Source organism: Amblyomma maculatum, chromosome 8, assembly GCF_055883805.1.
Source record: "Amblyomma maculatum isolate TAMU_Amacu chromosome 8, ASM5588380v1, whole genome shotgun sequence".
Classification (NCBI taxonomy): Eukaryota; Metazoa; Arthropoda; class Arachnida; order Ixodida; family Ixodidae; genus Amblyomma; species Amblyomma maculatum.
Genome location: NC_139351.1, coordinates 70,219,465 through 70,245,143, shown reverse-complemented (window position 1 = coordinate 70,245,143; position 25,679 = coordinate 70,219,465). Strand labels below are relative to the sequence as shown.

The window sequence follows — 25,679 nt, the reverse complement described above, 5'->3', positions numbered from 1 at the left end:
CAGAGTGTGATGTCATCGGCGTATATGGTGTGACCGAGGTGAGGGATTTTCTGTAGTTCTGCGGTTAAGGGGATAAGGGTAATGTTGAACAGAAACGGGGAAAGAACGGAGCCTTGCGGCGTCCCCACGTTGGCAAGCGTGTACGGTGAGGTGTGGAGATTGTCGATGTGAAGTGTGGCTATCCTGTGCTGAAGGAAGGCTCTTATGTAGTTGTAAAGCCTAGGACCAGTTTGAATGTTCGTGAGTGCCTGTAGGATTGCTGTGTGTTGTACATTATCAAACGCTTTTTTGAAATCTATTGCTAGTATCGCCTTAGTATGCGTTGGTATATGTGGGTCAAGCACTGCTGACGTTAGCTGCAGCATAGCGTCCTGCGTAGATAGACGGGGCCTGAAACCGACCATTGAGTGCGGGTATTGGTCCGTGTCATCCATGTATGCAGTTAGCCGAGCTAGTATAACCTGTTCAAAGAGTTTTCCTAAGTTTGAGGTGAGCGATATTGGGCGCATATTCGCTGGGGAAATTGGCTTATTGGGTTTTGGTATGAGAATTACTTTCCCGTGTGTCCATTCTGCTGGGAGTGTCCCTTCTTCCCAGTGTTTGTTATAGAGGTCCGTTAGTTGCTCCAATGATTTATCATCTAGATTTCTTAGCGCCGCATTTGAAACCTGATCTTTGCCTGGCGTTGTGTTCTTGAGCTTGTGAAGTGCTGCCCGTATTTCTGATGTCGTTATTGCAGCATCTAATATATCATTTGGTCCTCCTGCATAGAAGGGAAGGGATTGTGGTTGACCCGGGGTGGTGTGCATATGCTTTAGAGTAGCTAGTAGGCATCTGTGTCATCTCTGTGTTGATGGGTTAGTCTAGCTATTATGTTTCGTGTATATGTCTTGCTCTGGGTTGGGTCCAGAAGGTGCCGAAGTAGGGGCCATGCACGCTTTGTGGTGAGATTTCCTTTTAGCCCTTCACATATTTGTGTCCAATTCTGCTGAAACAATTGCGCTCCATAGTCTTCAATTTGGGTGGCCAGATCATTAATCTTCTGATTAAGTTTGCGGTTGTGCTTCTGTGTGGCATACCGTTTATTTAAACTACGGTGGGCCTCAAGTAAATGCGCCATTCTGGCATCTAGCGTTGGCACATCTTCGTTTGTATCAATGACCTGCGTATTATTTTCCTGGTCCTGAAGTAGTTGTCGCACCCATTGCCTTAATTCTATGTTGTCTTCAGCAGGGGTGTTTTGTCGTTGTTTTCGAAAATTTTCCCAGTTCACCAAACGATGCTTATATGCCTTTGGCGTGCACTGTGGTCCCTCAAGGGTTAGGGCGATGATATAATGATCGCTGCCTAATGTGTGTCCGGTTCGTTCCCATTTTAGGTGCGGGATGTGTCTGCCGAGCGTGAGATCTGGGCTGGTATCCATAATACCAACTGTACCCTGTCTGGTGGGCATTTCAAAATCATTATGTACGGATAGCTGTGACTGCTGTATCTGATTGGACAGAACCTCTCCTCTGCTGTTTGTACGGCTGTATCCCCAATCAGCGTGTGCGCAGTTTAGGTCCCCCGCTATTAATAAAGGTGTTTTCTTGGCTTCCTTTGCTATGGTCCTAATTAGATTCGCGCAACGAGATGCGGGGCTACTAGGAGGGTTGTATATATTGGAGACTATTAATGATTCTTTAGTAACATCATTCGGTATAATTTCTACGGTAATGTGTGCTACCTCGTGTGTATAGTCGTGTATTGTGTGTCTGAGTGTGCGTCTGATGTAGGTTGTAACCACGGGCTTGTCCACGCTAGGTGCATGGTATGCTGTATATCCTGGTATGTTGAGTGCTATACGAGTTTCTTGTAGAAGTATAAGGTCTGGGGGTGACGAGTTGCTAGTAATAAGTTGCACTAGAGGATCCCGCTTTCGCTTAATGCTCCGGCAGTTCCAATGCCAGATTATTAGTGGGTTGTTGTTGCCCTTAAGAATTGGAGGATTAGCTGCCATCATGCTGCACTTGGGGTGCTACGGAGGGGGGTATTGGTGGTTGGATAGAGGGATAGCTTGGTGGGTGGATAGAGGGATGGCTTGGGAAGAGAGAAGTGGGGGATGGTTGGAGAGGGAGTGAGGATGAGCTGCCATCATGCTGCACTTGGGGTGCTACGGAGGGGGGTATTGGTGGTTGGATAGAGGGATGGCTTGGGAAGAAAGAAGTGGGGGATGGTTGGATGGGGAGTGTAGCCAATCTGGCGTCAACTACCTTCATTATGCGGGTAATTGCCCCCTCTACCATCGTTTCTACTTTAACAGTTAGATGGTCACAGAAGACGGTGGAGAGGAGCGTGGCTGATCCTGGCCCTGAGGGGGCTGGGACAGGTAGGTCACCACCGCTTGCTGCGGGGGCTAGCCTGCCACCGAATGTTTATCTGTTGTAGGCCGTCATTGCACCCGCCACCGCTTCGGTGGTGGACTATGGCTGTTGCGGAGCGCCTCTTTCTCTCCCTCTTCTTTTTCTTCCTTCTCTATTTTCTCTTCTGTCCGCACGAGGTGGCACAGCTACAGAGCCAGTAGCAGGCCCGCGCATTTTTTTCCTTCTTTCTACAGCGACAACACCGCACACGGACATCTCTTCGTTTCGCCTCCCTCATCGTACTCTAGAATTCCAAAGTGTACCCTGGAATTTTTTCTATCTTAACGTAGCATTTGCAAGCAAATTAAAAGGTTTCCTACTCAGAATAACAGCATTGCTCTTAGTGAAGTGTGGGAGCAAATGGGGCCTCCTCAGGGTTTCTGGTATTCAGTGTAGTAGTCCGCGCTTTCGTAGAACGCACGTTTTCTTGGTACCCCTAAGCATCTTTACCGGCACAGGTTGTACACACTTCGCTGTGAACTCTCCGGCTCCCGTGGGCAGCCACATGAACTCTTACGAGGTTCGTTATGTCATTGTCACATTAACAGGCCCCCAGGTACGAGGTTTCTACCACGTTTTAAAGGAACAAAAAAAGACGCAGCGAATATCGTGCGTTAGCTCATTCAAAACTATTCTCGTTGATCTCGCCTTGCACGTTTAGTCCATTTATTTTGTTGTTTTCGCACCTTGCATAGCAGCTCAAGTTCATTGGCCTCCATGAGAAGCTCCCCATCCACCTTTATGACTTTCATTAAATTTTGTGCCCATCTTCTCATGCTAGAACCACTAGCGATAAATACCACAGTACATTTTCCGAACTTCTGATACCTCTTTTTGTTTTAACTTCAGCACATTTGTCCTGTGAGTCCCCTTTGTTTGAACCGGGAGCTTCTTTCTGGGCTTTACATCAATGTTTCCTTCCTCACTGTCCCTTCTTACCACACTTGATTACCTTTTCCTGATGAGGCGAAACGAAGAGGCGTCCGTGTGCTGTGCGATGTCAGCGCATGTTATAGATCCCCAGGTGGTCGAAATTACTCCGTAGCCCTCCACTACAGCTCCTCTTTCTCTCTTTCCACCTTCATTCCCACCTTCCTTCCTTCCCTTACGGCGCGGTTGAGGTGTCGACAGAAAACAAGGGACACAGTTACCGCGACTTTTCCTTCCTATAAACCAATCAAATCAATCAATCAATCAGCTGTCCTAATCTATTACCCCCTCTTCGTTGGACAGGCCTGTGCCGTTTACATTCAGATGGCTTTCGCTGGCATGTCCGCAGTTTTTGATACGTGATGTCGACCATTTTTTTTCATCCGTTATAGCAAGCCTTCCTTAACGCTTTAAAAAGAAGACCGCGCATAAAATAAAACCAAAAAGAGTGGATGGAAATAAGCGCACTGCAGAAGCGCTCAATTTCGAACAGATTTTATTTCGGCAAGTTCAAACAACTATATACTAGCCGACCAAGGCTATTACCTGCCCAAGTCGAAATGAGCAAGTTTCTTGGGATAGATGGCAACGGAAGGCACGCTGACACAGCCTTACTTACCTGACATACTGTCATGAAATTCGTCCTAGTTTCATGCGTTTTACACTATTCACTCCACTCTAACAGTGCTGTTCCATTTGCACTGATTGTGAAGAGTTTTTTTTTTTTTTTATCTTTCACGTGCCTTTTCGCGGAGTGATACAGAGAAAGGGAAGCTATATGCGACATGTACGCGTGTGAGCACATGGGAGAAAAAGAACAATAAACTGGTTATGATCATGCTAGTGTTTGTTCTTATGTGTGTCTGCATTGCAACACAACCATGTTACATGCCTTCCGATATTGAAAAAGAATCCCAAAAAAGGTAATTCATTGGCAAGAAGGAAACCTGGTACGGGAGGAGATAGTGCAATATATTCGAGCCCGAAATATACATTATCGCGAAGAGCGTGATGTGTAAGCCGTAATAGCTGCGGCGTCTTTTATCCAAGTTTTGATGACGCCCCCAAACTAGCTAAAGCCTCAGGGCGGCATAGCAGCTTCGATGACTTCCTCGACGGTGGTATCGGAGATGCTTACACGTTAAAGCAATATGGGGAGGGGAGGCGTTTTATTATGTGCCTATATATCTGTCGAAGGCCTGTCGGTGGTCTTGTCGCGAATCACCGAATACACTCACCGGGGGGCAGATCTGGAGACTTGGCCTGCATTCTGGAGTCGAGGCAGCATGCACTGATGAACGCAAATTTACTTCTCTTTGGCAACTCGATAAGCGCCTGCGAGAGATTCCATGAATGACGTCACTACCTCTCAGGCCAATCACAGGCAACTGCGATGTTTGCTCGGAACCATGACGCGCTGGTACTCGTTTTCAGGTGTACAATGCTCCCCCTCCTTGAAAATCGCGTGCCCGGCTTTTTTAGCACTGAGAAGCGTTTCCTTTATGAAAATGCTGCAAGTATATCAGAAGTTGATTTTACTAGAATGTTGGAACGATGCCCGGAGGAGACATGCGTGCGCAAGGGGATGGGTTTTGCGCGTTGGGAACTGTAGTCGAAATCCGGGTGGTAGTACACTCGTGACGTACCGGTCATGCAAGCGCTCTAACAGTATAGGCACACAAGTCAGGCATTAGATGTGCCGGCAAGAAAAAGGTGTATCTTTGTTTGCGTTCACGCCGTGCTATAAACCTGGCTATTAAAATTGACGCCCACCAGTTGATAGCGACCGTGTTGAGCTCAGTCTCTGATTTTCTTGCGGTGCCGCAGAACGCAGTAGTAGAAGGCGTCGAGTTGCAGTCACGTTCCGTGTTTTGTATAATGCTCCCTTTCTGCGCGACCTTGATTTTCACGGCGAAGACCGGCAACGAAGATCATCAGGTGATAATCGACCCAAAGTCCCGGAAGGAATACATCCGTGGCAAACTGCTCGGCAAGGTATGTCGTAGCGATTTTGTTCTGAAATTCACATGCCATAGTGAATAGAATCGGTGATATTTTTCAGCATCAACGTTGACCTGGCGTTGTGAAGTAAAACGCGTGTTTTGTCTGCCTCCGCGGACTGACGGGAGTGCGTCCTGGCTGTTTGAGGGTGAGCTTTAGGGTCGGAACAGCTGTTCTGAGAGACACGTACCGCGGAAGCCTACAACAAACTTGTCTCTAAGGAGACATTGTTCGTCGTCGGTAGTTGTACCGTTTGTTTCGATAGAGGCGAAAAGCAAGGCGCCCGCGTGCTGTGCGATGTCAGTGCACGTTAAAAAAACCCAGATGGTCGAAATTTCCGGAGTCCTGCACTACGGCGTCTCTCATAGCCTGAGTCGCTTTGGGACGTTAAACCCCACAAACCAAACCAAACCAAACCAACACGGTCGGCGTAAAATGTGTACCTCTCATCTAGCTGTTCGACACGCCTGTGAACGCGAGCCGGCTCGTTGAGTTTTCTTGCGAAAGCAGCACTACGCTAGTCGTCGAGCCATTTCGCGTTGCACAGCTTGGGCCAAGCTGCGCACGCGCGATGAGCCACGTGCCGTGAGAGGCAGCAGCTGGTGTGTCGAAGCGGCCGTCGCGGAGCGCTTCGCCGCACACTCCACCGGTGCCGGAGAAGTGACGCCATAACCGCAGCCGTCGCCAGCTGCGCATCACACCCTCCGTTTCCCTGTGCGGAGAAGAGGTGTGTGTGGTAAATATTTAGCTAGAGCGCACGGCCAGAATCGACCAACTATGGAGAAGGAGAGCCCGGCTGCTGCTCAGCGCGTAACCTAAACTATCCTAAGCATAGCCATGTAGCTGTTGCGTTCGCAACTCAGCTAGTTTTAACCGGAGCTAAAGCACTGCCAATTTTATATTACCATGATTCATGAAGGGCCCAAAGAAGCGTTCGACCACAGACACATTTAGTGCCCCTAGGCAGTCACGTTACGTACGCCGCGACTATATAAAAGAATACGCATTCACAGATTCCTACGCATCTTGACCAGTCCTAGGCGCACGCGCACGATATAAATACCAGCGTAGTACGTCTGTGCCTACGTGCATTGCAGGATGCATCAAAAAATAGCAAAATGCTGTTCTCCGGCTCTCTTTAAATGGTGGCATTAACCTTTATTAAGGCGAAAGCCTATCCAGGCTCATAGAAAAAAATCCAGTAGGCGAGAGTTGTGCGCCAGATTTGTCATATTCCGCGAGATGTGTTCTTGTTTAGCGTTCCTGCCAGCTGCAGTCTCACACCTGAACGCGCGCCAAGGAATGCTGTTCTCCGGCTCTCTTTAAATGGCGGCGCTCACCTTTATCAAGGCGAAAGCCTTTCCAGGTTCTTGGAAAGAAATCCCGTGCGCGGGAGTTGCGCGCGAGATTTGTCATATTCAGCGAGATTCCGCAAGATGTGTTCTTGTCTAGCGTTCGTTCAAGTGACATTATTTTGAAGTGACTTACTGCAATAACACACGAGCAATTAAAAAATCTGTTATAGTCGTTAGTGAACCTTTGACTTTTTACGTTGGTGGATGTAACCGAGGACAGTCACTATGAACGTCAATTTTTATTGACAACATCCAATAACGACACCAATAAGACACAAGATTATTAGTTTGAGACACGTTTTAAGACACGAGATTGTTATGTTGGGTGGCCCGAAGCAACCTACTGGATACGTACAGCCATCTGGCGGATGCTCTGCACATATTACTCTGTCAGTGAATAACTTTACTTAGTGGTACATAGTGTCCGATAATGATAATGGCAGTTAGTGACAGTGAGTGATGATGTCAGCGATTTTTCTTGGGGATAACAGTCACAGTTGATTATGATAGTGATATTCACGTCAGCACTCATGACCGATAATGACATCATCTAGTGACTTCATCGGCCATGGCCGGACCTGACAATGACCGCATGTGTTGTCATCAATGACGTCACATCCCGCCGTGTCTAATACTGGTACTGATGTCATCACGACGTCTGTGAAACCTGGTTTGGTAATTGGTTTGTGGGGTTTAACGTCCCAAAGCAACTCAGGCTATGAGAGACGCCGTAGTGGAGGACTCCGGTAATTTAGACCACCTGGGGTTCTTTAACGTGCACTGACAGCGCACAGCACACGGGCGCCTTGCTTTTCGCCTCCATCGAAAAGCGGCCGCCGAGGCCCGGATTAGATCCCGCGTCCTTGGGAACAGTAGTCGAGCGCCGTAACCACTGCGCCACCCCGGCGGGGTGTGAAACCTGGAGCAAGCGCGAGATTACTGCAAGGTTCATCTTTATGCAGTTGATGGTCTCTGCTCCTTGCGAATAGAGGTGCTTCAGATTGATGTCACTTTTGAAACCTTATTGCGTGATGCTCCAGAATCATCATGCCATGATTACAAGACGTACAAGCCAAACAGATAGACCAACTGCACGGTTACAGAACAGAATTATAAATGGGCTATTGACCATAATTCAAACCTTCGTTATAGCCCAGGCGGCATAAGTAATGAACTGGTGGAGGACCAAAGGTTCCCCGTAAGACGAGCAGGGATAATGGTGGCAGCCGCTGAAGTCCCAAACCAAGTATCACAAACGCAAATTCTCGTCCCTTATCTCCCAATAAAGATGGGAAAGGGGAGTGGTTTTTGTTTTTAGGCGAAAGCCCTACTTGGCTCATGGAGAAAACCCCGTGGGTGAGGTCTGTTCGCGGGATATCGGCGGCATACTGACTAACGCTGAAATAGTGATAGTGGTGGTTAAAGTGATGAGAACAGTGATAGTGATGATAATAGTGGAAATGAAAGGGATGATGACAATGATTACAATGCGATTGGGTGCCACAGTCTATCTCTTTTCTCCTTCTCTCTCTGGATGATTTAGGGCCGTTCTAAGGATCGCAGCAGGGCGGCCAAAAGGCTTTCGCCATGCTGCATGTAAGGTGACATAAGTGCTCCTCAGAATTTTAAGACCAGTAGCTCTTATTCGTCACGTTTCTTGATTTCTTCGGGTTTACTACCACCTCCGTTCAGCGTAAAACTTTCCAAGCCCGAGGAATTCAAGATTCGACTCCAAATGTAAATTGTAATAGCAACCCAACTGGTCGATAACTGATGACATCATTAGTAAATCTAAATGGTGATTGATTGATGACGTCACATATAATACAAGATTGTCACCACTTGATGTCATCATCGATAAATCTAAGATAGCTGCCTCCATAGTAATCAATAGCAACCCATTTGTTGATGTATTGGTAACATCATTAATTTATTCAATTCTGATTGTTTGGTGGTGTCATTTGTAAATCCAAGATGTCAGCTAATAGTGGTAATTATTTGATGGCGTCATATTTTATCTAATATAGCGCCCAAATTCGGGTGCTAATGATGACATTGTGAGCAAAGATGCCGGCACAGTTTTAGAATCTCAAATCAAAGATGGCGGCCAAATTAGGTTGGCAAAGATGACATCGCGCTCAAATGTTGCAGATAGAAGTGGTAACACGTGATTATGATGTCAAGGGACAAAATGACTCCTTAGTTTCGATGTCCCAAATCCAAGTTGGTTGGTTGGTTGCACAACTTTTATTTCCATCGGAAATGGGCGTCCTCTTCCCCGATCCCGGCACACGTGGCGGGGAAGACGGAGAGTCGTGCGCCTGCGGATTAGAGGCTGGCAGGTAGCCCTTGGCTTGGTGCGGCCTCTTCCGCCAGGTGGACGGTGCGTCTGGATCGCAGGGTCCGCGCTTCGCAGCAGGGTATCCCAGACTCTACTTGTAATATTTGTCCTGTCCCTGGAGATTGTGGGCACTCCCAAATTATGTGGTCGAGGGTCCCTCTCGCCTCACAGTGTTTGCACAGATCATTGTCCCTAAGGTCTGGTAGGGCGTGAAACGCCCAGACCGGGTTCATGAACGTATTAGTTTTGTAGCCGCCTCCACGCGACAGCTTCTCTATAATTTAGGCTAACATCTGGCGGGGGTACCAGTCTACGTCCCAATTTATAATGGTCGGTGATTTCCCCGTAATTTTGCAGACGCTCGTCGTATGCCCAGTGTTCGGGGGGCTCGACGGCTACTCGGAAGTAGAGAGCTCGGGCTAGCTCGTGAGCGGCCTCGTTACCAGGGACGGCAGCGTGAGCGGGTGTCCAAATTAACTGAATTTTTCTATTCAGCGTTCTTTGGGTGAGGATTTTGCCCGCCTCCGGCGATATCCTTCCCATCCCAAAATTTTGAATGGCAGTTTTGCTGTCGCGAATTATGAACTTGGCTTCCGTTCCTACGCAATCTAGCGCTATCGCAACTTCCTCCACAGTCTCTATGTTGCGGCCTCTGATGGCTGCCGCGGATACCGGCGCCCCTCGGCCATCGACTACCGAAGCTACCGCCGCACCGGTTCTGCCACTTGCCGCATCAACATAGACTACTTCCTTCGCTCCCATGTTCTTGAACCGTCGCTCTAGAGCTTCGGCTCGTTTGGCCCTTCTTTCGACATTAAATTCTGGAAGCATATTTCAAGGGAAGGGGGGGGGGGGGGGAGGGGACTACCAAGGCGTTCTTGATTTCCCTATTAATTGTGACTTTGTTTTGAACTCCTCTGTTTGGGTTGAGGCCTACTTTTGCAAGGATTACCCTGCCTATCTCGGTCGTGCTTAGTCTCTCTAATTGGGAGACTCGCACTGCCTCCAAGTTGGTGGCTCTCGGTGTGACGTCATAGCCAAGATGGCGGCCACTAAAATAAGTTGCACCCGTACACCCCCTCATAGATTCTATAACGGGGCGGTAAAACCGTCCGTTACGGGGCCGCTATACATAACGGCCGCAAAAACAATGAGCCCGAGGCGACTTTCTGCTGACACGGTGCCTCGGATGTTCCTTTTTTGGCGAAGGCATTCAGAATAACAGCTTCGTGGAGGTGCAGGGTAATACCGACCTCGTCAGCGACAGCTCTGCCACTCAGACTTCGCCGCAGTCGACACCTTACCGCTCTGCCACCTGCCGTTCCTGAGATATCCCTCGATGGAGACGCTGCATCAAGTTCAGCATCGAGCACCTTCTGACCGCATTACCGCAAGCCCCGCTCCTTCGCGGGCGCTGCCGATGAGGATGTGGACGAATGGCTGATGCACTATCAGCGCGTCCGCCGATATAACAGATGGGAGGAAACCGCACAACTTACCAATATGGTGTTCACGCTCGCAAACTTGGCTCTTACATGAAACGAGAACCACGAAGACTCTTTCACGTCTTCGACACGCTTTGTAGAGAAGCTGAGCAAGTGTTTCCCTGACTCCGCTGCAAAGGGCACAGAACAGATATTGGCTTACCGAGCACAGCTTCCTGGCGAAACCTGCACCCAGTACGTCGAGGTGGTCCTGAAGCTTTACAAAGTCACTTCACTTTGCATGTACGACGTGTACAAGGACGGGTACTTGCTGAAAGGCTTCCCGGTAGACATACCTACCTGCTTATAGTAAAGAGACTTGGTATCAGTATCGAATGTGATCGATCATTTCCGCACGTTTCAGAACATTAAGATGCGGAGAATAACTCCTTAGTTTGGTCCTAGCCCTAGGGTGGCAGTCATTGACACCACATCCAGCAGTTACCTTGCCGCTACTATTCGTCAGACTGTACGCAACGAGGTAATCCGCTGGCAATATCCTACCTGCTGTCCCGATAAGCAGCCGTCTGCGTATCCGCGGCAGCCTGTCACAGCAGCACACTATGAATAAGGTGTCATGTGAGTACCAGACGTCCTAACAGTACCCCCAGCAGTCCCGACACTGCCGATCCTGCCATACTCTACGATCGCGCAACGAAGTACATGTGCACGTTAATGAGATACGGCCAGTCAACTTATGAGAAAGACGTGACACCTAATGCATTCCATGTGGATCCTCACATTGATGTCTTCCCAAGGCGGATATATGTCCGTCTCCGCTTGGTTTGTTACCGGTGTTGTAATCCTAGCTACATCTTGCGGTTTTACCATCGTCTCCGCTAACCTATCTGCAGTACCACCACCCATGCCGCAGAACCAAACTAACAACACCATTATCTTCCACATGGTCCGGCTTTCCAATCCCTTTCTGCAGCAAGTCATTTGCAGGCCAGCATGAAGACCTCACAACCATTGGTTTAACCATACTTAAATCTGCCTAAGCGGCCATTAAATTGTTGATTGTTTAAATGTCACCTGATAACACCATGGAGATGTAGAGGCCCTGTATACTGGAAAGACGACTGAAAGCGTTTTACTGAGCGTAATGGAGGTAATTAAGGAGCATTACCTACAATGACGGTGCACCTTCACTCTTTCAGCAACAGGACAGGGTGCCTAATGCGCACTCAAGTACTTGCATCCTGCTTCAAGCTCGCCGATATGAGCATATCAGAAGGATAACGCAAACACCACTAACATCACTATTGTCGTATATTCGTTCTTTACATTTAGTAATCTACGTTCAGCAAGTTTTTATTAGCTGTGCCCTGATTCAGAACATTAACTTGAGCGTAACGCTCCGGCAATTAATGGTAATTGTCGGTCGCAAAGCACGGTAAACGAACATGTATTTTCAAAAGGCAGAATGCGCGTGCTCACAGCTGTTAAACCTAGACGGGGTAGCTGAATCACTCTGGAAGCACATCTGTTCGGGTCAGCCACTTCTGGGGAACACATATGCGCATGTGCGCATTCCCTCCACGCGGCGAAGCTCTTTTCATCCTCCTTTTGCTCACTTGCTCTCTGCTCCCCTTTCCTCCCGTTCCAGAAGTACATTTTTGATAGGAGGCTATGTGCACGACAACCCGGCTGCTACGGGCAGAGGGAACTAGGTTAAAGCAAATAGTTCTGCATAGTGTTATAAAACGGGACACAACTCAAAAACGCACCGGCAAACACCTCTCGACAGTGGCTCTCCAGGCAATTTCATCGACTGATCATCAGTTCTCTTTCAACCTCATTTCACGGGACCCCATCACTTGCGATTTGTTACCAGGAGAATAACCATAACGTCTTGAGAACCTGCCGACGCCATTGGCTTTGTGTCAACTAATGGCATGCGTATGGTGCTGAAGAAGTGTCTCACAGACGCAGTAATTAATAATTTAAACTTCATCTGGATACATGTGTAAGGAAGTGGAATTCTTCTTTTTTTTTTTTCAGGGCGGGTATGCAGAGTGCTACGAGTTCATGGACACGCAGACGAACGTGGCACACGCAGCCAAGATCGTCTCCAAAAACAGACTTCACACGCCGCGCCATAAGGCAAACGTAGGTTTCTCTAAGCTTCGTTTCAGACGTTTTCCTCAACGAAACTAAGACCAGCCTCATCTGAAATGTATGAGCAAAAGAAAATAGTTTCGTTATCTTTGCGTTAAAAAAAAAATGTATTTCTAACTGTATATGTAATTAAAGATATTACTGGCACTCGAGCCAAAATTATGACGTCATACCAAAAAAAAAACAAAAAAACTCCGTTAGCATCATTTGTATATGACTAGAACTTTTGCCCTGCCTCGAAACCGAAAACAAAAATGCGGTCGTGAAGAACCGCAGGTTGTGTGTGCGGAAACTGCGAGAATGAGGACACGTTGATTTACGTCTCTTTATTGGTTTTATAGCTTGTAAGCATTTATTTTCGTGTAAAGAAGTTTGCTTGTATTTTTTAACGCAGAAAACTATCCGTGCAAGCGTGCTTTTTTTTTTTTTCTCTGTGATTGTTATGAAGGTTGTAGAAAGTTTTTTGCACCGCGTTTTCTGCAGAGGAGGATGACAACCATAGGACAATATTTGTTCTTAGTTCTGGGCGCTCGGCTACTGTGCCCAATGATGCGGGATCGAATCCTGGCCGCTCCGGCCGCTTTTTAATGCAGGGGAAAAACAAGGCGCCCGTGTGGTTTGCGATGTCACTGGACGACGTTAATGAGGCCCCGGTGGTCGAAATATCCGGAGCCCATAGACTCAGTCGCTTTGAAAATTAGACCCTGCAAACCAAACGAAACCAAATTCTTGCATGATATGTAGAAGCATATGTTTAAGTTATAGAACAGCACTCTGTATTCACATAAAATTTAAGCGTGCGGAGATCGCCACACGGAATTCTTCCCTGACGGAAAGCTTACCTGTTTGTGTGGTTAAAGCTTTCTTTAGTACATAAAGCAAAAAGTTGCCATGAGATGAATTTGTGAACTTCAGAATTTACCACTCTATCATGTTTCACATATTCACAGCATCAAAATCCTTTTTTGTTGATTATATTCCACTTGAGTAGCCGAACATATTTGGTTCATGGCGGTTTTGGCACATCAGTGTATTGCTTAGTGATCGTGTAGTGTAGTGTAGTGTAGTGTAGTGTAGTGTAGTGTAGTGTAGTGTAGTGTAGTGTAGTGTAGTGTAGTGTAGTGTAGTGTAGTGTAGTGTACTGCATAGTGATCGTACAGAGCATCAGCGTGTTCTTTCGCTTTTAGATTCTTTCCGCTTGATGAAACCTCTGCATAACTTTTAACTACTTCATTGTCTACAGATCGAAGATGAGATCAATATCCACAAAACCTTGCACCACAAGCATATTGTCGGTTTCCACGGTCATTTTGAGGACAACGACAACGTATACATAATCTTGGAGTTATGTGCAGGACGGGTGAGTTAACGTCTGAGTTCTCGTATTCACCGTTTTTACTTGTTTCTAAAAAAATCAATGAAGAAAAAGCCACGGTACAGAGATTTGTTCAGAATTCAAGGCGCTCAGCTCTGAGTTTGCGCAAGGATTGTGCTCTGTATTCAGGCATCTTACAAATAGTTCTGCTCCTCAATGCGCACTGCACTAATATTTCAGTTGGTCACCATCATCTGAACACAAGCGGTAATGCTTTACAGGCAAACAGTCTGTGTGGAAAGAAAAGCACACAAAATATTCTAAAAAAAAGTGAAGCTAGCTTGAGGAGAATGAGTGTAGTGCACTCGAACTTCCCTTCGGTAACTGGTACACATTTGTGAAGACTTTTCAATCAAAAGGGTTGTATTTATGGTTAAGAATCTGACTTGTTTCTGTATTGATGTTTTATTTAGCTTGTTCGAAATTCATTTCACGCTGATGGCACCTACGCTGCCACAAGAGCGATGTTGACAAGTTTATCAAAGCTCTAGAACTAGTTATATAAGTCATTGTTTTCGTTTCCTTCATAATTTCGGCATGCAACAGTGTAGCAAAGCCGTTTTTTTTTATCTTCACCGCGAGCAGGCAGCGGCATAAATGACAGTGCGGCACACAACTGCAAAATAAATTTGATGTGAAAGCAGTGCTTGATAGCCAAAGCTTTAAAACACGAGTCGGAAGTTAGGTTTATTGTTAAGTTAGTTAGGGTATATGTTTGTATGGAAAGAGCGCAATAGGCTGCAGTGGAAGCAACGCACTATCACGCTGCGGATTTTTTGGGTCTTGCGATGTATGTATTGTAAGGCATGAAATCTGCACGATATGAATACGCTCATTGGTAGCGGTGCTACAATCCTGTCTAGAATGACGGTACAAGCCGTCAATAGCCTACAGGTGTCCGGGAAAATATTATGAGGAAGTAAGTCCTTTTTCTAGGTAAATTGCAAGTAGACAGCACTTTGTAGTCAGGAAAAAAAGAGCTTTTGCGACCCTAATTTAAGCCGATACAGAATGAAAGCGGGATATTCTTGAGAACAAATTATTTGTGTTTTAACTATCTCGTCCCAAGAAAAAAAGGACTTCATAACGTCTTTCTAGTGTTTGCAAAACAAATAAAAAACAAAAGCGTAAAATACAAATTACTGTATTTAGCTCCTTTTAGGGGTTTTTGAGCTCTCTGATGCGGGTTTTCTATTTCGAGATCAGCAGCGAGCTGGACATCAACAGCCTGCCTTGAATGCAATGCCAATGTTCTAGCAGGCGAACTAGCGTATTAGCTGCGCAGGCCATCGCTATAAGTCTTAAGTAGGACAAAAAGGATGCAGAGAAAATGAGGAGGAAAATTGAATCCGAACATTACAGTAACAATCTGGAGTCGTATTTACTTATTTTACATATGTCACAAAATCCACAATACTTCCATTCGTTTTTTTTTTTTTCTTTTTTTTTTTAAGGTTTGGTAACAATACTAGGCGTTGTGTTTCTTAAACCACTTTTGCGATTTTCGGCCAAGCAAGTATCTTTTTCACGATATTTTTCAACATATATATTCTTCTGAGTACCGCTATTTCTGCGTTCTTGAATGGCTATTTTGAACGAAGCCATACCCGCAACCACAAACCCCGAAAAAGAAAAAAACAGCGCATGTTGTTGTGAGGATATTTATTTTCGAGATAGCTCCGCGTGGGCATTGGATTTTGTAACTCTAAAAAAAAATATCCTTGATTAAACCTTACTCACGTCGGACGTGCTTTGCCCACGCTTGCTAGACACTCATAACCCAACCTAAAATCCGAATATAATCTTGGTAACCCGGCAGCGTTAACGGCCCCGTTTCGCAGAAATGCCGGTGTCGCGTTGTGGTTGCAACGCGAAAAAAATAAAAATAAAGCAAGAATAAAAATTTTGCCAAAATCTGTGGAGTGGAACACGGTTACTTTGCAGTGCGAGGCAAGCACGCAATAACACCACCGCAAAACTTTTTGATTCACAGAACGTCACTGCTTCTCTGAGAATAATAAATTACGAGGGACTTTAGCGACTAAAGTAATGAAAGGCGAAAGCCTGAGTGCCGCATTTTGCTAAGCAAGTGGCACTGTGTAGTAAATAATTAATCATGCCAAGTAAATATTCAGTAGGTAATATTTATTTGTCATTAAGTAGGTAATTTATTTATTATTGAAATACATAATTAGTCACCATTTAGTGAATAATTATTTCACTAATTGGTCAAACAATTAGTAGTTGACCATTGATTGACATATGGCCATATAAGGCACGCATTCGCGCATACTGTGGTGGTGCTCTGTGATTGGTCGCGACCTCTATGACGTCATTCCGCCTCGACCAATCAGAGTCGCTGCAAAAGCGGGACACATTTTGTCCACGACAGCATGAGCCAGTAAAGGCTTTCGTCTTAAAAATGGGCCTTATGTGTGCATTGCCTTATGACTGCCAGCTAATGTTTAGGTGCGTCATTTGAAATAAAGCAATTACGGAAGCAATAGTCGAACAAGTAGCAAAGAACATTTCCGCTTTGCTTACCTGCGATGAGGCGCTCACTGGGAAATTAATTCGATCGTGCGGCACTGCCGCAATACATGTCGCGAGTCACCGCCCGATTCAAAGCCTTATACACCCATCCATATAGTCTTCAAAGTATTGGGGTTCGAACGCCATCGCATTGAACTCTTTAAGGCGAGGATTCAGCGTCCTCCGATTTTTTTACTTGAATTGTTGTCCTTCCTTCAGAATGCATCAAGTCTCTTACTCGTAATTCATTAGCGCATTTTTTTCGCAGTCCCTGGCAGAGATACACCGACGTCGTAAGATACTGACTGAGGACGAGGTGCGGTACTTTCTGAACCAGCTTCTCCTTGCCTGTGAGTACATGAGGCAGGAACGGGTCATCCACCGTGACCTGAAGCTCGGAAATTTGCTCCTCACCGAGGACATGCAGCTGAAGGTGGCCGACTTCGGCGTCGCCACCCGCATAACCTACGAGGGTGAACTTAAGAAGGGGTCCTTCGGCACCCCTAACTACGTCGCTCCCGAGGTCTTGGCGAAGACGGGCCACAGCTACGAAGCGGATGTCTGGTCCATCGGATGTATCTTGTGAGTCACACGTAATCGAGTATAAATGTTTGCAACGAGATGTAGCAATTATATTTACAACGATAGTTCGGTGCCTACTCTAAAATGTGGTAGGCCGCACCTTTATTAAGGAACAAGCTATGCGGATAAAGGTATGATTGCAATTACATGGCTCTTTTTTTTTTCAACCATTCCACAGTTTTCATTTATCGTCGCGAGGAAAATGCACGTAGTAGAGGTAATTGGACGCTGGTTGTGTCCCAGGCGGCGATCAAGCGTTGTTCCTCATTTTTTTATCGTGTTCCGGCCTTGATATCGCAATTTCCTTATGCCATGTCAACAGAGTGGAGGCGATATTCCTACGAAACATTTGACTGTGCCATGTTTCTTTTCCGAGAAGCTGTGTGTATATATCTTTGAAAATGACCATTCAAACACGGCAAAAAAATTATGACGTATGTTTATAACGTCGCCGTTTATCTTAAAATGAAGTGCTCTAAAGCCAAACAGCAGCTTCCATCCCATGAGTCGCCTGCCAGGACAACTTCACCAATATATGACGGGTGGTTGTTGGCGATCCTCCACAGATGACGCGCGTGCATTCCATCAAACCGTAAAGTGCTCGCGTGGTCATCATCATCATCATCATCATCATCATCAGCCTGACTATACCCACCGCAGGGCGGAAGCTTCTCTTCAATTAACCCGGTTCTGTGCTAGCTGCATCCACTTGACCCCTGCGAACTTCTTAACCTCATCCGCCCACCTAACTTTCTGCCGCCCCCTGCTGCGCTTTCTTTCCCTTGGAATCCAGTTTGTTACCCTAAGCGACCATCGGTTATCCTCTCTTCACACTACATGTCCTGCCCATGCCCATTTCTTCTTCTTTATTTCCACTAGAATGTCGGTAACTTTAGTTATTTCTCTTACCAACTCTACACATTTCCTCTCTTAATGTTACCCCTACCATTTTTCGTTCCATAGCCCTCTGAGTTGTTCTCAACTTAAGTAGAACCCTGTTTTTTTAGCATCCACGTTTCAGCCCCATAGGTGAGTACAAGTAAAATGCAACTGTTGTATGCTTTGCTCTTGAGCGATACCGGTGAGCTGATAGTCATAATCTGTGAGTGCTTGCCAAGTGCTCGCGTGGTGGCCGACATCAATGGTGCGAACATTCCGCTGGAATAAATTGGCATCGAGCTGTTTACTGCAGGTACAAGCTACTAGTGGGCGAACCCCCGTTCAATTCCTCATCGCACAAGGAAATCTACGCGCGAATCAAGAAGAACGACTACTACATCCCCCCTACGGTGTCTCCGGACGCAAGCGCCCTCATCAGGTGGATGCTCAGTCCGGAACCCTCAGGTCGGCCTAGCATCAAGGCAATCATGAACCATGACTTCATGACAAAAGGTACGGGCTTTATTTATGTTTTATTCATTGCTAAGCGCCAATGTGCTGAATTGCGTAGCAGGTTATTTTTAACGCGTTGGCCTAAAAGACCTCATTAGGGAGTTTTAGAATTCTAGAGCGCAAACGGTTAGAGCGATAGGATGACGTCGGGGTTACAATGCGCACGCTCGGAATGCTTCGATGAAAGGGCGGAGGGGGCGGTAATCACTCTGAGCATACGAAAGCGCATCTCACTATTCCTCTATCCCCTTAATCTTTTCATCTATTCTAAACTCCCTATTCTCCCGAAAATCCGGCGTTGTCGTCGTTGGCTTTCTGGGCGAAATTTTGCGAGCTTGGCTACGCCAGCTGGTAGTAGTCAAGTGGCTGCGCGCTGAGTGCAAGACGAATTGTGTAAGTCAAAAGACCACGTGGCACAACCAAGTTTGCGGACTAATTGCTAACTCAGGCTTCGACCTTTGAGATGGGAGGGCGAATCCTGAAGCCTTCCATGACCCTTATGTGTCGAGTTAAACTGCACGTATAGGCCACGCAGGCACGTACAGGGTCCTCCGCTCTTGCAGTGAACAGGCGAAGAGGTGGTCGCTCGCTTCATGGGGCCGTTGCGTACGACACGGCCTCATATCGAAACAACACATTCGGCATTTAAAGACTTCTAGGTGGTCCTGATGAGTTATGGCGTAAAACACAAACACACACACACACACAAGAGATGTATACGCACTGCTGGAGGTGGTGCTTCGCATGGGCTGTCATCTCACTTAACGCGTGCGCGGTTTGGATGCGGTGGGGCCCTGAATAGAGCGGCCACGTGCTCTTCTGTTCACCCTAAGAGCGGACGACCCTGTACCTCCGAATTGATTCAAGCGGATGATTTACGTCTACGTCGGGAGGTGTTTCACGTAACGGAAGGTTGCAACTGTAAACTAATGAGCATATGTCGGATAATAAAGGCAAATATACGCGACTGCTGAATCATCAGGTTGCAAAGGAAACTGTTGCCAACGGGCATTAGCAAGGGGAGCTGGAAGAGAGGGGGAATTAGCACTTTCGCGTCATATTCTTAAGGGCGGAGTTCAAGTGCGCCTCCAGTCTAATGGCCCTCTGTGGTGGCTCAGTTGTTAGCGTGCTCGACTACTTAACCCATGGAATTTCTTATGACCCCTCGGTCTTGGTGATTCCCCTTATGTTGCGCAGCAGTTGAATTATATTGATACATTTCTTCCAGCGTTGCTACCTGCACAGCTGACAGCCTCTTGTCTCAAAAAGGAGCCCCTTTTGGACGCTCTCAGCTCCAGCTTCGACGCAGCTAACCAGAAACTTTCATCGGAGAAAAATGAGGCTCATGGTGAGCTGACTAGACTTCACTTAAATAGTGTCGGATGGGACACCTGTACTAGTGGAAGGCTACATCGGACTTATTATCCTGTGACAATATTTAGAAAATGAACGCGTTCCATTTCCTATGACCTCGTCACTCTGATGCAATAAATCGTCTTCAGACTTTATAATGAAATTACTTAAATTTGGCAGAAAATTACAAGAGGTGGTTTATGTACGCAGTGAGGGCGATGGCTCGCTGACGAAGCGATGACTTTAGAGTTGTTGATAGAAAAATAGGCAATCCTACGCACAGCGACTAGAAGCAGCAACTTACTCTTTAAATGCCCTAGGCTATATATTCCCGCCAGAAAGTTGTTTTCAGGAAGCACATGCGGAAAAAAGCAAGAAGCTAATAGTCTCGACGCCGAAAGCTGAGTGTACCTCACTGCAATTGCCTGAATTGAAGGAATGAAACGAGCAATAATTAAGACTGATTTGAGCGAAAATGAATAGCTATAAGGGTGGCCGACTTGGATGAAGTTGGCGCGGACGAAAAGTGTCTTTCCAACACGTGACTGTATTTGTCGAATGTATTTATCGGGATATTTTATCGAAGTGCTGTTTTAACCTGGGTGGCTCTCTATCTTTTGCGCACGGCTTATGAACACAAGATTGCAGGACACGAGTCTTTATTATTTTACCGACGTTTGAATGGCATCGAACGTCACAACCCAATGTGTTTAAAAACTCACAACTCTCGGCAGAAAACATGAGGCGACGGAAATCACTCCAAAAATGCAAGAAGGCCCCTGCCTCTCTACCTCTATACTCACAATGAGTTGACAAATTTACTCCACTGAAACAACAATGACTGCGCTAAAATCTCATCGTATTAAAATCATAGTCCATTTTTAATGACCTGCTGCATTTTGTCTATTCACTAAGACTACTGCCGTAAAAGATGTAAACCGACTACGCTGCAAAGTGCACTTTTTTTACAGCTTCGAATTTTTTTTTTTTTTCACCAATGTTGTTCTCTTTGAGTTAGAACATTTTATCAGTTGCTCCTTTTGCCCCGCAAATGGATACGGCCAGTTAATAACTATAAAAATTGACAGCTTTTCGGTTCAAATAACGAAATAATAAACGTCATGTTCTGAGTGTGTTAATGGCTCATAACCTAAATGTAGAATTTTTCACCACAGTTAAAAAAATCTAGCTTATAAAAAAAAATTGGCATTTTCAATATGATAGTGGGTAAAGAGCCGTTAATGATTCCGTATAGTCGCTGAAGGTTGAGTACAAAATGTTACTAGTTTGTCATGGAAAGATTGACTGTTAACGAAGATCCGAGTTTCAAAGCTCGGCCGTTGGCAAGCTGAGGACAAAGACCTTTTCCACTCGCTTCATGTTAACCACATCCAGTGCAATCTGCAGGCCGACCTTTCCCCTGCAACCTTTTTCCCGATATCATCCGGCCACCTTGCCATTTTAATCCACATGCTGCGCTTGCCTTCTGTTACAGTGGACTCCTTATCCCCGAAGGACTGTCGTTCATCCTCCCTGATGATTCCATCTCCAACCAATATTCGTTCCCTGCTCATAAATTCAGTTGGGATTTCGATAACTCCAATTTGTTTCCTAACCCACTTCATGTCCCTTATTTTCATGCATATCGTTCTTGTTTTCACAGGACATTGCACGATCGGAAATTTCATCTTAATTTTTTGTTTATTATAGATCTTGCCCCATATTACGCTGCTGAGATGGAAGTAATACAATGTACACCAGAGCTTACTTGCTAAATTAACTCCTCCCCATTCCAATTTTTAGCTGTATCATTCTGGTGGTCTGTTTTAGTGGTCACTCTATATTCATTTTATTAAAATATATCTCCTCAAAATGTCACATGCACCATTGTCTTCTGTGGACCATGGTTCTATATTCTAGGCTGCATTTTTCATCCGACGCGTTTTTCCACTCTTGTCTTGTTTTTCAATCATGATTTGAATTTTTGGCCTCAAGGTAAATAGCAAAGCACCTGATACTGTTCTCCTTTATGCACGATTGGACACACATAGATTATCCATCACATTCTGCTAGGTTTAAAATTGTTCAGGATGTTTTATGTAACTCATAACAAATCACAGGTTGACAAAACTAAGGAAAGGTTTGCTTCGCTCCCCCTTTTGTTCCAGTAATTTTTTTCTCCTGCTCCTCTCCTCTATAATGCCCCGCCGCGGTGGTGCAGTAGTAAGACGCCCCCCTACTGTGCTGGAGTACGCGCGTTCGATCCCGACCGCGGCGGCTGCGTTTCAATGGAGGCGAAACGAACAGGCGCCCGTGTGCTGTGCGATGTCAGCACACGCTAAAGAACCCCAGGTGGTCGAAATTATTCCGTAGCCCTTCACTACGGCTCCTCTTTCTCTCTATCCACCTTCACTCCTACCCTCCTCCCTTCCCTTACGGTGCGGTTCAGATGTCCACAGAAACACGTGGGACAGATACTGCGCCTTTCCCTTCCTGTGAACCAATTATCAATTATCATTATCTTCTATAATCCATCAAACATCAGCACCATAACATGCCAAGGATATAATTACAAATCAAAGAATACTGATGTATGTTCCTCGTTCATGACGATTCACACTTAAATATACACGAGGAAAACGTGCAGTTATATATATGATAAATATTAGTGAGCCTTGCCTGGCATTCCTCTTGCTGCTCTTTTATCTCTCTTACTCTCGTCCTTTTCCAGTTGACCAAGCCTGTGGCTGCTCCTCAAGTACACAGGCAGAATCATCATCCCGCTAACCTTCAACGAGTTATATGCAAGGAAGAGCTACCTACTAAAAATACGCGACGACCGCATCAGCAAAAAAGACTATTTTAAGGACTAATTCAAGGCTGTGTTTTAAGATTCTTACACAGTAGCGAGTAAATGTGGGATTGCTTCACTGACATGTTTATGATTAGCTTCTTGTCCCATGTCTCCAAGGGCTTCTGTTCATCTAACATTTTCATCAGAAGTTTAATTGCAAAGTGTAAAATGCAGAAACAATTTTTATTTCACTTAAATATTTAGGCGTCTTTTTCCTTTATGATCTTAGCTTCACATCCCCACATACTATTTCCGACAAAGCTTGTGCCCTTCCACGGCTGCAATTGCACAGTAAACTAGAATTGTTATGAGTCATTCGCGACGTGTGCACATAAGCGGCGGCTCTTACACAGTTTTCATTTTTGTGTCCTGTCATTTTAAATAAAGTGTTCTCATCGATGTGTTGAACCCATTCGTGCTTCCCACGGTCGCTTGAAAACAGCTCTCCATCGCCTGCTGTGGCGAGAAAATGAAGGTGGAAGGCAAAGGTCTTCAACCATGGGTAGAAACTGCGAACCGTAGATTTTGAAACCATGCTACATCGCGTCGCCACTTCGTGCAGTTTACCAGATAGCCATGCCTTCTTCGTGCTGGGCAGGAATATCAAAGGAATTACTTTTTTGCGGAACTCAACATGGACTTAGGTGCAGCTGATTTTCATATGTACTCAATTATTAGAATTTACGCAAAATTTTGCAGAATCAGAAAATAGTAGTGCTCAAGTGGACTGCGTATTTTTACGCTTAAATAAGCGGAAACGGGTGCCAGTGGCGCTCCCATGTGCATAGTGAATAACGATTGATTTACTCCATTTTGCATAAAACAAACGGTGTTCTGAGCCCTGTTCGGCCCTCTTGAACTAACTACAGAGGCAAATTAGACTAATGTTAAATTTTTAAAGTAACGTCGTTGGAAAATTCGTGTTTCACCACTATTTCTACGAGGATAGAATCTGACAGTGAAGATTATCGAAAGTGGTCGCGAGATATACCTGAATCCGCTGTCTACCGAGCAGTAACAGCTAGCCTAGATGCTGGTGTCGTTAACTCACTGAACCATGGAGAAAATCCTCGCATAATGGAAAGGTCTTCGGAAATTACAGCAGAGCACAGTATCGGCTGTCGTCCGCGACCAGAGAAGCTCGTCTCAGGAATCTGTACGAATGCCCCAGTCACGATGATGAGAACTGCCCTCTTGTGGTGACTACTATGCTTGCACAGTCCAGTAAACTATCCATGCACTTCGTTCTCTGCATGCCTATATCGAAACAGGCGTTGATAACTGTTATTACAACGCACTCTAGAATTTACATATTGACATATAAGAGCTCACAGTCATGGTTTAGAGTTCGTATTAAAGATGGATGCCTACTGACATAATTTCTATACATCATGGTTACCATTCCGCCTCCCCTGTCCTTGCAATCTGCTTTAATGACACGAACATATTTAATTTAAAATGACACATAGGGTGAAATCTATACGGTTCCTTTAAGAGCACTACATCAGGATTATGGTTATGGAGAAGCAGTTCAAGCTCCGGAAGAAAAAAAAAAAATACGGGCAGTAAGTTCATTCTAAAACTGTTAACTGTCATAATTAATGAGCAATTAAACAGGCAGCAACGGGCTCTTTGAGATTCATCTTGAAGAGGAGTATGTGTAATTCTTTGTCACTTTCTTTTTCCTGGGGAAGGCTTCATTTTGAGGGTGACGAAGAAACAAGATGCTTTAGGGAAGGATAGGACATTCTGACATCTGTAGTCCAGATTCGGGTACTATATGCGCTGCCAGGAACACTGATGGCAGGTGCCACCTGTGAAGCATCATGTGACATCAAACGGCTAGCACTAGTTGCACACGTTGGAAGAGGTGCAGACATTGATGTCATGTCAGGCAATAGAGGTGACCCAGACGGATGTAAAAGCTGAGTCAACGCCTCAGAAAAGGCTTCTCATCATGCGCTCAATCATAGTAGTAAGGGCGTGTTCTACTGTCGAGACAATTTATGCACTCAAATTGGAGTGAGGGCTCACAATAGTAGTACAAGACTCATAAATACGGTCTACACTAGCGTGAGGACACCGCTTAATATTAGTTAAGAATCGAACGCTCCAGTATCGAAGACATGATGTGGCTGATGTAAGTACTTTTGGTTTCGAATTCCTGTATTGTTGTGACATATTTGGTGTTCAATATGGGTGTGACATTTTTGGTGACTATAGTAGATCGCCTTTGTAATCGGTTTGATCGCCTTTGAAAATTGAAATCGGTTTAGGCGTAAGTTATTATAATCAGCGTGCGTAAAGGCGATATTATCATTTCCTTTTTTTTTTTTTCGCTAGGCGACCACGCAATAAACGACCTCAGTGAGTGCGGTGAATCGGTATACGTATATACAGCCTTAACGTACTGCGCTCTGCTCTTCAATAGGCGCGCCTATTGCTCGGCGTGCTTAATGGCGCATGTTTCCTCCTCATAGTTGCCTGGGTGCCTTCCCCGACATCCACTGTGTCATTCAATTGATTGATTGAGCCATTTACTTCGGCCACACTTAATCTCCATTTGGTTTAACCATCACTCCCAACTGAGGAAATGAAAAGGAAGTCAAGATAAAGCGTCTTACCATCTCCAAGTAGACAAAAGTTTCACCTTGCAGGTTCCAAAGAACCTACTACAGTCATCTCGGTTATGTAATAGCGGGTGCTTAGATCCCTATGAACAGTTTTTATAGACATCCAGATATGATTTGCCGTGCGATAGGAAAATGTAGGTGTGAAATTCTGGCCTCCATTTCGGCATCAAAAGAATAAGACCCACAATAACAAATAGCGCGGAACAATTTTATTGCGTAAGCAATACTAAGCCAGGTTTCAACCCGTCTCGTAAACCCGGCCTGTAGCCACGTTCGACCTTTAGAGCGACCGCAGATGGCGCCCCTCTTCAAGCCGTCGGGTAA

General features: G+C 45.6%; 1 protein-coding gene across 1 annotated transcript; it reads left to right on the top strand.

Annotated features, from left to right (window-relative positions):
* Positions 1 to 12,521: 12,521 nt before the first annotated feature.
* LOC146181424 (serine/threonine-protein kinase PLK1-like) lies at positions 12,522 to 23,113 on the top strand. The gene is made up of 6 exons (XM_084577886.1): positions 12,522 to 12,625; positions 13,878 to 13,994; positions 16,810 to 17,123; positions 18,316 to 18,515; positions 19,744 to 19,863; positions 22,600 to 23,113. Exons 1-6 carry the CDS (start codon positions 12,545 to 12,547, stop codon positions 22,653 to 22,655), a joined length of 888 nt encoding a protein of 295 aa, XP_084434012.1. The 5' UTR covers positions 12,522 to 12,544; the 3' UTR covers positions 22,656 to 23,113.
* Positions 23,114 to 25,679: the final 2,566 nt, after the last annotated feature.

What these genes read in the sequence shown, in the direction of transcription:
- LOC146181424 (XM_084577886.1), top strand. Translation starts at nt 12,545, where the DNA reads ATGGACACGCAGACGAACGTGGCACACGCAGCCAAGATCGTCTCCAAA. An exon ending in TGGTCCATCGGATGTATCTT is followed by an intron (nt 17,124 to 18,315) that starts GTGAGTCACACG and finishes TGTTTACTGCAG; the next exon opens with GTACAAGCTACTAGTGGGCG. An exon ending in CCATGACTTCATGACAAAAG is followed by an intron (nt 18,516 to 19,743) that starts GTACGGGCTTTA and finishes CATTTCTTCCAG; the next exon opens with CGTTGCTACCTGCACAGCTG.